This window comes from Canis lupus, chromosome 29 (genome assembly GCF_003254725.2).
Source record: "Canis lupus dingo isolate Sandy chromosome 29, ASM325472v2, whole genome shotgun sequence".
NCBI lineage: Eukaryota > Metazoa > Chordata > Mammalia > Carnivora > Canidae > Canis > Canis lupus.
The window spans coordinates 39,508,390-39,521,935 of NC_064271.1; the positions used below are offsets into that span (position 1 = coordinate 39,508,390).

The 13,546-nt window shown below is 41.4% G+C and overlaps 1 protein-coding gene across 2 annotated transcripts in view; it reads right to left on the minus strand.

Annotated features, from left to right (window-relative positions):
• VIRMA (vir like m6A methyltransferase associated) overlaps nucleotides 1-13,299 on the minus strand; it is a 58,700-nt gene extending 45,401 nt beyond the window's left edge. For both annotated transcript variants that reach the window (XM_025433472.3, XM_025433471.3), the window contains exons 1-2: nucleotides 13,142-13,299; nucleotides 4,191-4,306 (exon numbers count right to left, since the gene is read on the minus strand). In XM_025433472.3, coding sequence (XP_025289257.1) covers nucleotides 4,191-4,306; nucleotides 13,142-13,204 — 179 coding nt within the window. In that variant the 5' untranslated portion in view covers nucleotides 13,205-13,299. The remainder of the gene's footprint in view (nucleotides 1-4,190; nucleotides 4,307-13,141) is intronic.
• Between the last annotated feature and the right edge of the window lie 247 nt (nucleotides 13,300-13,546).

The window sequence follows — 13,546 nt, forward strand, 5'->3', positions numbered from 1 at the left end:
TTCTTTATAGCAGGATTATTCCCTTCCATTAGCAGAAAAGAACCAGGAGTTAACTAACTTCAAGTGATATAATTACAATTTGATTTCAACTTAATCCACATTAATACAAGATTATAATTTTAGCATCAGTGCCTTAAATTGTGACTTAAAGCTTAAATTCCTATTTGTATAGCAACAATTTACATAAATATTCTGATTCTTTTGTAGATGTATATAGTTAAAAGTAAGGCCTATTTAATTTGTGTTAGAATGAAATCCCACTTGATATATATTTCACCCTTGGCTAAAATTTCTTGGACTTAACTGAAAACCTTGATTTTAAATACCACATATTTTATTTACAAAAACTCCAAATGGTAAAAAGTATAATGCCCAGAGTATACCAAACAGGTTCCCTCATGCATGATAGAAGTACCAACAGGCACAATCGTTCTGAAAGGCAAGATGGCAATAATATTCAGAAGAATGAGAAAATGTTCACACCATCTGATCCAGAAATACGTTTTTCTAGGAAGTGTTTCTATGGAAACACTATTATACAAACAAGATTTTTTTTCAAGAGGATGCTCATCATACTCTTGTAATTTGAGAAGTAAAAAACACCTAATGATCCTCACACAAGAAACTAGCCAAATAAATTACAGTACAGTAGTACCCCCTTATCCACAGGGTACACATTCCAGGACCCCAATGGATGCCTGAAACCACGGAAAGTAATGAACCCTATATATACTATGTTTTTTCTCATATATATATATATATATATCAACATATCTATATATATCAACATATATATACCTATAATTTATAATTAGGCACAGTAAGAGATTAACAATAACTAATAATAAAACAGAACAATTATAACATACAGTAATAAAACCTGTATGAATGTGGTCTCTCAAAATATCTTACTGTACGGTACTCACTCTTCTTGTGAAAGGAGATAATAAAATGTCTATGTGATGAGATGAAGTAAGATAAGTGACAAAGGCATTGTGACTGAGCATCAGGCTACTACTTAGCTTCTGACAATCTGTCAGAAGGAGGACCATCTGCTTCTGGACTGCGGGTGACCGCAGGTAACCGAAACTCAGAGAGTGAAACAGTGGATGGGGGGGGGGTCTACTGTATAGTCATTCATTATATTATGCAACCATTAGAAATCATATTTTCAAATAATATTTAATGATGTGAAAGTAGTCCTGACCTAATGTTAAGTAAGATAAAGAAATACATAAAACAGTATATAGTTGGGTCAGAGTAGCATACCTTTACTTTACCCAAATTCAACTATGTATGTGCATGTTCATCTAGTCTTTCCCTCCTATTCTTCTTCAAAATTGACCCGGGCCTTCAATACCTCAAGTAAAGGAAAAAAGGGCTCAAATGCAAATTCTTTACTTCTGAGGCCCCAAAAACTCAGGTGCTAGTCACTGAAAAGTAATTTAAAGAATCAGTGGTTGGGCAGCCCAGGTGGCTCAACGGTTTAGCACCACCTTCAGTCCAGGGCACGATCCTGGAGACCGGGGATCGAATCCCACATGGGGCTCCCTGCATGGAGCCTGTTTCTCCCTCTGCCTGTGTCTCTGCCTCTCTCTCTCTCTCTGTGTGTGTCTCTCATGAGTGAATAAATAAAATCTTTCAAAAAAAAAAATCAATGGTAATTTGCACTAGACTTTCATCTTAAAACTTGCTGACTCTAAAACCTAACCTCATGTGAGATAGGACACTTACAAAAAATAACAAAATATACAAACACATATACATTAACACAATGTATCAAATGTAAGGATTTTCTCAGGACAGAGGAATTAAAGGGATTTCAATTTTGCCTATATATTTCTGAGTTTTATAATGAGAAAAAAAAAACACTAAAGTGGGATCCCTGGGTGGCACAGCGGTTTAGCGCCTGCCTTTGGCCCAGGGCGCGATCCTGGAGACCCGGGATCGAATCCCACGTCGGGCTCCCAGTGCATGGAGCCTGCTTCTCCCTCTGCCTGTGTCTCTGCCTCTCTCTCTCTCTCTCTGTGTGACTCTCATAAATAAAAAAAATAAAAAAAAAAAACCACTAAAGTATGATGCACAAATATCACTTGATCTCTAACATTACTTCCTGACATTATATTTGCATGACTGTATTAATACTTCCTTTTACTGTTCTATAACATACTATGTACTATGTATACTATGTTTGGAATTATTAAAACATAAACTGCCATTCACCCCCAGCTAAGAAACAGAAGAAAGGGGACCCCTGGGTGGCTCAGTGGTTTAGCACCTGCCTTCGGCCCAGGGTGTGATCCTGGGGTCCTGGGATCAAGTCCCACATCGGGCTCCCTGCATGGAGCCTGCTTCTCCCTCTGCCTGTGTCTGTCTGTCTGTCTGTCTCTCTCTCTCTCTCTCTCTGTGTCTCTCATGACTAAATAAATAAAATCTTAAAATAATAAAAAAGAAAGAAAGAAACAGAAGAAAGAATGAGGAAGGAATATGTAACAATACTCCTACCAATTAAGGCCAATAGCAGAGGTCCATTTTACCAGCTGTTCTAGCCAGTCTCCAACACAGCCGTCAAAGACCCCTTGCTCCTGGTATTCTCATCACCTTTGTGTAGTTCGCTCACATGTTGTACCAGCAGAATATGTAATCAATAGAATATGGTAAAAATGGCAGTATGTCATTTCTGATACTAAGTTATAAGGCTATTCTCCATGTTGTGTGAGCAGCTCCATAGAGAGGACCTTCTGAAAGGAATTGAAGTCTCCTAACAACAGCCATGTGAGTGAACTTCTAAGCAAATTCTCCAGCCCCCAGTGAAATCTTCTGAGACCGCAGCCCTGGCCTATATCTTGACTATAACATCATGAGAGAACTTGAGCCAACTAAGCCATTTCTGGTTTACTGACTCTCAGAAATACTGTGAAGCAATAAATGTTTACTGTTTTAGGCTACTAATTTTGCTTTAATTTGTTATGTAGCAACAGATAACTAAAAGACCTTCCTTGACCAAAAGAAGTACAATTACATAAAACTGTTAGATACACTATCACTCTCCCGTCTTTCAAACTCTACATACACCCCTCTTAAAGGAAAAAATAGGAAGAAATTATAGGAAAATATAAGTTTTAATTTCCTTAAACATGGAAAAAAGATAGGAATTAATTATGATTTCTCATTATAAACGTTAATACTTATTGTTTTGTATCTGTTTTACTTTTGAATGGCCTGAAAACCTTTGAAGATTTTAAATCTATTTCTACAAATAACCAACTACTTTTTATAATTAAGAAGAAAAGAGCCCTTAACTTTGAATCTGTACCATAACACTGACTACTAAGTACCTGGTTTAACTCTTACAAGTAATTAAGTTATCACAGCATGCACATAATGAAATGTGGTATTGAGACTATGAGCTAAAAACTCACATAAACGTAAATGAAATGTGGTATTGAGACTATAAGCTAAAAACTCACATAAATGTATCATATATATTCATGCTTCCACAACCCAAATTTGGCTTATATTTCCAATTCATGCAGTTAAAATAAGATGAGAATGATTATTCATGTTACAACAAAGATCAAATTCCTCTGTTTTAGGTCAGTTGTTAAAGTTATCAATAATACCACATCAGGGACCATGTCTCACATTTTGTTTATTCCCACAGAGCGTAAGAGAAAGCATCAAACAACTACTTGCTAATTACAACTAAAGGATAATGTGAAACTAAAATTTATAAAAAGCCACATGTATCAGGTTACAAAGATAATCATTAAGTCATGAAAACTGATATGATATAAAAGACATATTTCCAAATATTCAAACTCTTATTTATTTTCAAGGAAAAAAACGAGTTAAAAATACTTCATCTAAAAAACACCCTTTATCTACGAGATTGTGCCACCCTAGAATATTTTAGAAAATATAAACACATTTCGCCAATTAAAAAATAAATAAAATTTCATCTAGCACTTAGATCAAATAATTGTTCTTTTCAAATATATAATGATACATGGATTATAAAAAAGATCTATAATCAATTATAGTATGATGTAATATAACTATCAATGAATAGAGTTTTAGGGTTTTTTGGGATTTTTTTTACTTCCAAAATATTACCTTAAATTTTTGCATTTAAGAATATGTCTAGGACAATCTTATTCACAAACACTTTTAAAAAGAAAGTGACTTACCCGTATGCTCTATTATCTGGCAGGCTGCTATGAGCTCTTACTCCTGGGGGTATGACTCGGACTTCATTGATATAAACCACACAGGGAAAACGAACTACATCTATGTGAGAACTTTGCTTTTAAAAAAAAGGGAAGGAGAAGGACACACTGTAAGTAAAACACTCTGTCTATTCAAGATTTATTTTGTCTTCAGTTAATTTCTTAATCTTAAACTCCCTATCATTAAACCTGCATTATATTATTTATAATACTGTAGAAATCATGTTTTGAAAATAGCTTATGATTAAATGTACCTAGTTAAATCTCTCCATGTGTATAATAACATTTTCTGCAACGTATCTGCCTCTTTGCTGATGTTCTGAGGCCAGTATAGACCCCACAATCCCTTACTGTGAAAGATGTCTTTTATAATCCTGACTTACTAGGTTTTCAGAAAGGTAATATGATAAAAATACTGAGTATTACTCAACACCTCCTGCTTCTGGGGGCAGTACCTTGTAATCAAAACAGTATTTCTGCAACTACATGTATAAACATTCACACTAAATAAAGATTATGAGTACCATGTCAGTTCAATCAGACTGCAGGACCAAATGAATTCAGGGCAGATTTTTCTACAATTTTGAATTTCTGAATTATAGATAAGACACTGCAAATCTGTACTTTAATTTGCTTAATTTAAACTTACATACTAACTAATATCAAGAAACCAAATACTTAATAGTTGATCCCTGAAATTCAAAAAAGAATCTACAAACTGTTTACCACAATAAAGAAATGGACAGCATAAATTATATTCAGCATACATTTATTTCTATGCATTATTTGACACACTATCAGACAAAGGTGGCTTTTGTGATCAATAATTTAAAAAGAATTTTTCATAGTTTTTGGACTTAAATCAACTCTTTCTAGCAGTTCAGCTAACCATGATTATTTAGTGATCAAAATTCATGAGAAGAATGGTTCGTGTTATTTGTATCTAAAAAGACTGAATCCTGAGTCTCTTAAAGTTACACAAAATATCATGCATATCAACAGACAAAAGATTATTTAAGTTAGTCTTTCCTAAAATGTGAGAGAGGATGACTTCCCAATTTTGCATTTTAAAACTCAGAGATCATGATTAAATATATAGGCATAGAAATCTTATAATGTTTACTATTCAAATGCATTTAAAACCTCTCAAAGATATAAAACAAACAAGATAAGTGCAAAGTGAAGCTGACTGCTAGCTATCTTTCAAAACCCATTTTCTTCTTCTGCTAATTAAGCCTGAGCTGGGCACAAGTGAATGAAAGACTGGATTTCCCAGACTCCTGGGAAGCCACTGTGGACATCTGATCACTAAATTCTGACGGATGGGATGGAAATGGAAATGTGGCAGGCAAATCTGGATCATGTCCTTGCGGGAAGGTCCAGACTTCAGAAACTCCTACTTCTTGTTCCAAAATTCTGCTGCCTTTCTAGAACACCAATGGTATGGGTAAGCTATCTTGGACAACGCAGGCAATACCCTAAGGATGGCAGAGGAACAGTATAGAAGGAATATGGGTCTCTGACCTGGTGGAACTGTCATATTAGCCTTAGAATATTTAACACCCAGATTGAGAGAAAATCCTATTTTACCAAATCTACTGTTATTTTGACTTTTGTGACAACACTTGAACTTGTATCCTAATTATTACGAATACACCGTTGATATTCCACAAATACTACAGATTTACATAAAATAAATTAGCATTTTTGTCTCAAACTTTGGTGCTTTGTTTCCTTCCTGTAAGGAATTTTTTTTAAGACTTTATTTATTTATTTGAGAGAGAGTGTATGCGTTAGCAAGAGAGGAGGAATCTCAGGCAGACTCTGTGCTAAGTGCAGAGCAATGATGACCTGAGCTGAAACCAAGAACTGAAAGCTTAACTGACTAAGCCACCAAGGTGCCCCTATAAGAAACTTCTCTACTTATAAAGTGTACTATACAGAAGCTCCTTTGTTTACATGTTATAAATTCTCATTAATATGTACAAAGAAACTTAGAACAAAGTTCATTAATTGCATCCTCCTCTACCCTGCCCTATACTGATTAATTAATGGTATCAATAGTTAGGGTATAATCACTGTGGACCTAAAATAAATGAACTTAAAGGTTTTATGAACAGCCTTTCAAAATCTATTTTGTTTGTAAATAGAAGAATTTCTGTAGAAGTTGCTGCCCCTTTTATTCACTATTTATTTCTAAACATTTTGAGGTATCTATTATCTTCCAAGGAATGCCAGGTCCCAAAGACACCCAGACATAATTCTCAGCCATTAAGGAAGAGACCATCTATTGTCTCTTGACAATATATTGACATATATTGCTATGATACAGACTCACACAGGATACTGTTGAAAGTCAAAGGGGGTACTTATCAGATTGTGGGCAAAAACTTGTAGCAAGGAGAAGAGGAGAGTCAGGAAACATTTTTCAAAAGAAGTAGCACCTGAGCTAAGTAAGTCTTTAAGGAAAACAAGAATCAGTGGAAAAGGAGGAGAAAGAACAACTTTCCAAGCAAAGGGAGAAGCATGCACATAAGGGAATACAAACAAGAACTTGGAAGGTTCAAGAAACTGTAAGCATAGTTCACCGTGACTAGAGGGCAAAATAGGAGAGAAAGGGAAGTGGGGCACAGAAACTAAACACAATCAATAAAATTACAAGAAATACAATTTTCATCCATCGCCATAAGTCAATTCCAAATCTAAATCACCATTTAGGACCTCCCTCCCAAGCCCCAGACCACTATCACCGACTGCCAAACAGACATCTCCACTAGATGTCCCTCTGGTAGCAAAAACTCAACAAGTCCAAAACTGAAATCTTCTGTATCAGTGATAGCAACATCATCCACACAATGGCCAAGACAGAAACCATTACCATCCTTTGCTTCTTTCTCATTTTCTCACCTAAACCATTCATTTAAAAACATCAAGTCCTATTATTAAACCTCTAAACAGCTCTCAAATCTGTGTGTTTCTCAGGGTGCCTGGGTGGCTCAGTGGATTAAGCATCCGCCTTTGGCTCAGGTCATGATCCCAGGGGCCTGAAATCGAGCCCCACATTGGGCTCCCTGCTCACTGGGGAGCCTGCTTCTTCATCTCCCTCTGCCCCTACTCCCCAACTCTGCTCTCTCTCAAATAAATAAAAACTAAATTAAATTAAAATATCCTTAAAAAATAAAAATCTTTAAAAATCTGTGTATTTCTCTCCATTATTGCTGTCACTTCTCTAGTTCTAGACATTATTCACATTATCTGGATTACAGCAATAGGATCTTAACTGGTTTTGTGCTTCTTTCTTGCCCCCCTCCTCCTACTGCAGTGTGATCCTTCTACAAGGTCAGTGTATCACTCCCCCGTTCCTTAATGTCCCCAGGCCAACTTCCTTGTCTAAGAAACAAGTACAGTCTTTTCTTATCACTATAAGTTTATAGACCCAACATACCATGCTCTTTCTCACCCTCATGCCCTTACTCATGGTTTTATCTCTACTCCCACAGTCCTCTCTCCCATCTCCTTTTAGATGTCTACTTTCTCTTGAAAGCTGTGCCACAGCAAGTCTAAATGGGTGCCTCTCCTTCTGAATCAAAAATCTCATATCAAACTAAACTGTAACTGCTTCTTTTCTCTCTCCCATTACAACGGTATTTCAAGAAGACAAAAACCAAGTCTCAGTTTACTGTTATATTCATAGTGCCTAGCATATTCATTTAATGAATGAAAGACTTTTAAAGTGCTTAATAAAGGCTGATTGAATTATGTTTTCAGAGAGTAAAAATATTACAATGAAGTAGGGGCTTAAGATATCTCAAAGAATACAGGGGTGCCTGAGTGGTTCAGTTGGTTAAGCATCTGACTTTGGCTCAGGTCATAATTTCAGGGTCTTGGGTTCAAGCCCAATGTGAAGCCCCACATCAGGCTCCCAGCTCAGCAGGGAGTCTGCTTCTCCCCTCCCTCTCCCTCTGTCCTTCCCCCTGCTCATGCTCTGTCTCTCAAATAAATAAAATCTTAAAAAAAAAAAAAAAAGATATCCAGAGTGTCTAGAGGAGTACATAAATCTAGGAACACAGGTTGGTAATGGGAAATCATGGAAAATTTATGACTGTGAAGCTAACAAGAAGGTGAAGAAGAAAATGGTCAACTTCCAGGACTCTGAACCAGTCACCTTCAGAAAGAGTTCCTATGTGTTTCGAAGTCACAGTAAAACAGTCCCCCCATCCTTACTCTTCTATCCCTGAAAATATTTTCTCTTCTCTTTTTACCCTCTCCTTAAGGAGCTAGCTAGCTAAGGCTATCTCATCTATTCCTACCACTTCCATTATTACTTCTATTCAGAGAAGTTCTAAATTGGTTTCTTAAAGAAACTCTAAAAGTAAGACTGGGAAACCTGGGTGGCTCAGTGTGTTAAGTGCCTGACTCTTGATATCAGCTCAAGTGATGATCTCAGGGTCATGAGATCTAGCCCCATGTCAGCATCTGCACTGAGCATGGAACCTGCTTGGGATTCTCTCTCTCCCTCTCCTTCATGCTCACTTCATGCTTCATGCTCATTTCATGTTCTAAATAAATAAATAAATAAATAAATAAATAAATAAATTTCTCTTTACCCCTCTCTCCCCCCTCCCACCCTGCTCTCTCTCTCTAAAAAAATAAATAAAACAAAATGAAGCAGGATTTTCTAGAATCAATCATTCTTGTAAAACTATCATTTAACCCAGCAATTCCACTCTAGCAAGTAATAAGTAATTAAAGATGCATTGGGGTGCCTGGGTGGCTCAGTCAGTTAAGTGTCTGACTCTTGATCTCAGCTCAGGTCTTGATCTCAGGGTCATGAGTTCAAGCCCCACACTGGGCTCCATGCTGGGCATAGAGCCTACTTAAAAAAATAAAACTAAAAAAAGAAAGATGCATAAAATAACTTTTATACCTACAATTTACAGACTTCAAAAATGACACATCACTGTAAAAAGTTAGAAAACCAAATGTATGAGATTATATAAATAACAGCACTACCACTTAAATATTATGCAGTCATTAAAAATGGTATTATATAGAATATCTAGGGAAAGAAACAGGATAGCTAGAAGACAAGTATAAGATAAGACATACTAAAAAAAAGGCATACTTTCTACTATATATCTTTTTGTACCTTTTGAATATGTACCTCATACATGTGTTTAGTCAAACTAAAAAGATAATGTTTTAAAATGAAGTATACTTTTAAAATGTTACATAGGCATAATTCTTGATCTACAAAGATACAAGACAAACTGTTAGGTGAGAAAAGAAACCATGAAACAGTATTACAGTATAGTACCTCAATGTGAGTGATGGGTACATACATTTAAGCATATATATCTATAAGAGGATTTGGAAAAAAATTAAAAAGCTATTATAGCTCGGATTAAGAAAGATAAGACTATGAAAGCCTTTGCTTTTCTGTACTTTCTTATTTTTCTATGATGGAATTAAAATTTACTAAAATAAGTTATTTTTTTTTAAAAAAAAAAGGTTACATAAAACCACAAACACAATTTGTAATTCATTTAGCACTACTAAAACCTCTTTCAGTGTTCCTCCTGGGAAATTTGAATAAATATCTTCTTCACCAGATTACAAACTCCTTTGAAAGCAAGGGCAATGGATTTTGGGAGTTTCTGTTTGTTTTCTTTTTTGTACTCTCCCTCATAAAGCTCTACCTAACCTTCAAAAACAATTGGTAGGGATCCCTGGGTGGCGCAGCGGTTTGGCGCCTGCCTTTGGCCCAGGGCGCGATCCTGGAGACCCGGGATCGAATCCCACATCGGGCTCCCGGTGCATAGAGCCTGCTTCTCCCTCTGCCTGTGTCTCTGCGCCTCTCTCTCTCTTATGTGTGACTAGTTATGTGTGACTATCATAAATAAATTTAAAAAAATTAAAAACAAAAACAATTGGTAAAAGAGATTCCCAACTTCCTACTGAGCAAATCTCTCTGGTGAACCACTAAACACACCAAAAACTAAAATACCTTGTTCCCATCAAACCCAACTCTAGACTTCTCCATTACTATCAATGGCCCCATCAGTTCTCTAGTCTCCAAAACTAGCACTCCACCATTTTTGACTATTCTTTCTTCCTCACACAATCAGTTACCACACTGTTAAATCTATAACCAAAATTCATCTCGTACCTATCCCTTCCTACTTAGTCCCACTGAGAATGGCACTGCTTTAGAGCCAGGAAATATGTCTGTATGCCTTCCTTCATCCAGCTATGTCACTTTAGGAAAGTCACGTAACCTCTCACACTCAGTCTCATCTATAAATTGGGGATAAAAATCTTTCAGAATTCTTGAAAGGATTAAAGATAGTGTATTTCAATATACTGCACTACACCTTGCACAAAATAAGCATTCAATAAATGCTGGCAATGATAACTGCCTACCCACTAACCTGGAACTTCCATTACATCTCACTTTTTCTTCTTGATTTGCCACCTGTAATTTTTCTGAACCATTTTAGGCATTACTGATCAATTAATTGACTTAATGTATTTTACTAGTCATTTAATTTGCTTGCTCAGAAACTATTTCCTACAAAATAAAGTCCATTTCCTTTGCTGAGCATTCAGGGAACTCCATGATGTGGCTTCAAACTGCCCATCAGCTGCCACTTCACTCTAGGACTTTTGGAATACTCCACAGAGGACTGGCTACTCCAGGACAATGCCCTGCTTTCTTATACACAATTGTGGGACATTTCCTCTTCCACCAAAGATCCAACTTCACATGACAACTACTTTGATGATGTCTTTCCTGATATTCTCAAATGAAGAGTCATCTCTCCCTCCACTGAAATTACATAGCCTTTGTTGGTAGCACCTAAAGGAGCTAAATAAATATTGACTGGGGTCCTAATGTCAGACACACACAGATTATAAACCCTGAGGCACCTGGCTGGCTTAGCAGGTGGAACGTGCAACTCTTGAACTCGGAGTCAGGAGTTCGAGCCCCACAGTGGGTGTGGAGCTTACTTTTTTAAAAAAAGAGAGGAGGGCAGCCCTGGTGACGCAGCGTATTAGCACCACCTGCAGCCGGGTGTGATCCTGGAGACCCAGGATGGAAGACGTCAGGCTTCTTGTATGGAGCTTGCTTCTCCCTCTGCCTGTGTCTCTGCCTCTCTCTGTGAATAACAAAATATTTAAAAAATAAAAATAATAAATAAAAAATAAAAAAAAAAAAAGAGACAGCAGCCTGGGTGGCTCCGTGGTTTAGCGCCACCGGGCCCGGGGCCTGATCCTGGAGACCTGGGATGAGTCCCACACTGGGCTCCCTGCGTGGAGCCTGCTTCTCCCTCTGCCTGTGTCGCTGCCTCTCTCTGTGACTCTCGTGAATAAATACATAAAATCTTAAAAAAAAGAGAGAGAGAGAGAGAGAGAGAGAGAGAGAGAGAGAGGTGATAAACTCCAAGGGCTTCCCACTGCTTCTATATGCACTGACCACATTCTAACCCGGACCCTAATTTTGTGGCCCCAACCTCCAACACTTAGTTATAACTCCGTGGGAACAAACAGCTCGACATTCCACATCCCCCACAAGCCCTCGGCCTTCCCTCAGGACTCGGTTCAACCGTGAGCTCTACCGAGCCTCCCTCAATCACTGCCAGAACCGGCCGTCTCCTGGTCCTCGCTGTTTGTCTAAGAACCAGCGGAGCCACGCTCGACTCGTACACGCAGGAGTGAACCAACACTGATTTCCCGAAACTAGAAAGCCGCTGACTTCTCATATGCTTCTTTCACTTTTAATGGTTCTGCCTGTACACATGACGGGTTTGTTCTGATCCAACTGCTAACTCCAGGGGGTTTCGGGAGCCCCGCTGGCGTGCGGCCGCAGAGGACGGCCGTGGACCAAGACCAGGGGACAAAATGAAGAGACCAGGGCGCGCCCGGTGAGGGGGCTCCGCAGGGAGCGCCTGCCTCGGGCCCAGGGCGTGACCCCGGGGTCCTGGGATCGAGTCCTGCGTCGGGCTCCCTGCGTGGAGCCTGCTTCTCCCTCTGCCTGGGTGTCTCTCTCTCCCTCTCTCTCCCTCAGGAATAAATACATAAAATCATAAAACAAAGCGACCAACAATTTCACCGTTTGCAAGACGTGCGGGGGTCTCGATTTTTACACAGGAAACGGTCGGAAGAACCAAAGTCAGTCAACTTTTTATTTTGCCACACACAGCGTTACGGCCGCAGCCGCACTGTCTCCGACCAGGGCCGAAGGGTCGCTCGGGGCCCACGTCGGAGGAGCCGCGTGCGCCCCGGGTCCCCGTGGTCCCGCCGCGGGCTCCGTGAGCGCTCCCGCCGGCCCTCGGGGGCCGCTGACAGGCCGCTCCGTGCCGCGCAGAGGTCGCGGGGTCGGCCCCTCCGGGACGACCGCCGCGCGACACCGCCGCCGCCGCGCCTCAGCCGCGGCCACGCTCCGCTCCGCTCCGGCCCCTCCTCGGCGAGCGCTCCCCACGCCACGGGCGTCCGTCCGAGCGAGCGGACTCTTCTTGAGCCCAGTGCTGAGGTGAGGTGAGGCGGGCGGGCGGGCGGGCGGCGCAGCCCCGAGCGCACCGCTGAGGGGGGCGCCCCCCGCTCCGCCCCCGGCGCTGTCAAGCCCCAAGCCGTCCGAGCCCCCGCCGGGCTGCCGCGGCCCACGGCGCTCCCACAAAGGGGCCAGGCGGGCTGAGCGGCCACCGCGCCCCGACCCCGCGCAACGGGGGGGCTCCGGCCGCCCGGCCTCAGACGTGGTGCCCACACCCAGGCGGGCGGGGGGCGGGGAGGGCGCCGCGTCTGTGGGGAGCCCAAGCGGCAGCCGGCGGGGCGAGGAGTCGCGGCGCGCCCCACGGCCCCCTGAGGGTCCCCGCGGCGAGAAGCGGCGTCGGAGTCAAGTCCGGGAGCCTTACCTCAGCGCTCGGGTGTTTAAAAGTGTCTAAAAATAGCAGCTCCATCGCCGAGTCCACCGCCATGTTCGCGGCGGGCGGGGGCCCAGGGGGAGGACTTCCGGGGCAGCGCTCCAGCCGCGGCGACGGCGGCTCGCGAGACGCGGAGCCCGCAGCACTTCCGGTGCCCAGCGCGCCGGCGCCGCGAGCCTCGGCCTGCCCGGAAGTGCGTCGCCGCGGCGAGCCCCGCCCCCGCCTTCTGCCGCGCGGCCGGGGGCGCCCGGGAGCTCGGGGAGGGGAGGGGAGGGGAGGGGCGGGGCGGGGGGCGGGGGGAGGGCTACGGGCTACCGCGTCGCCGGCGGCCCACGGCCTCCACAGCCTGGCCTTTTAGCGCGTTGCCGGCCCGCGACGGCCTGGGGGGCGGGCCGA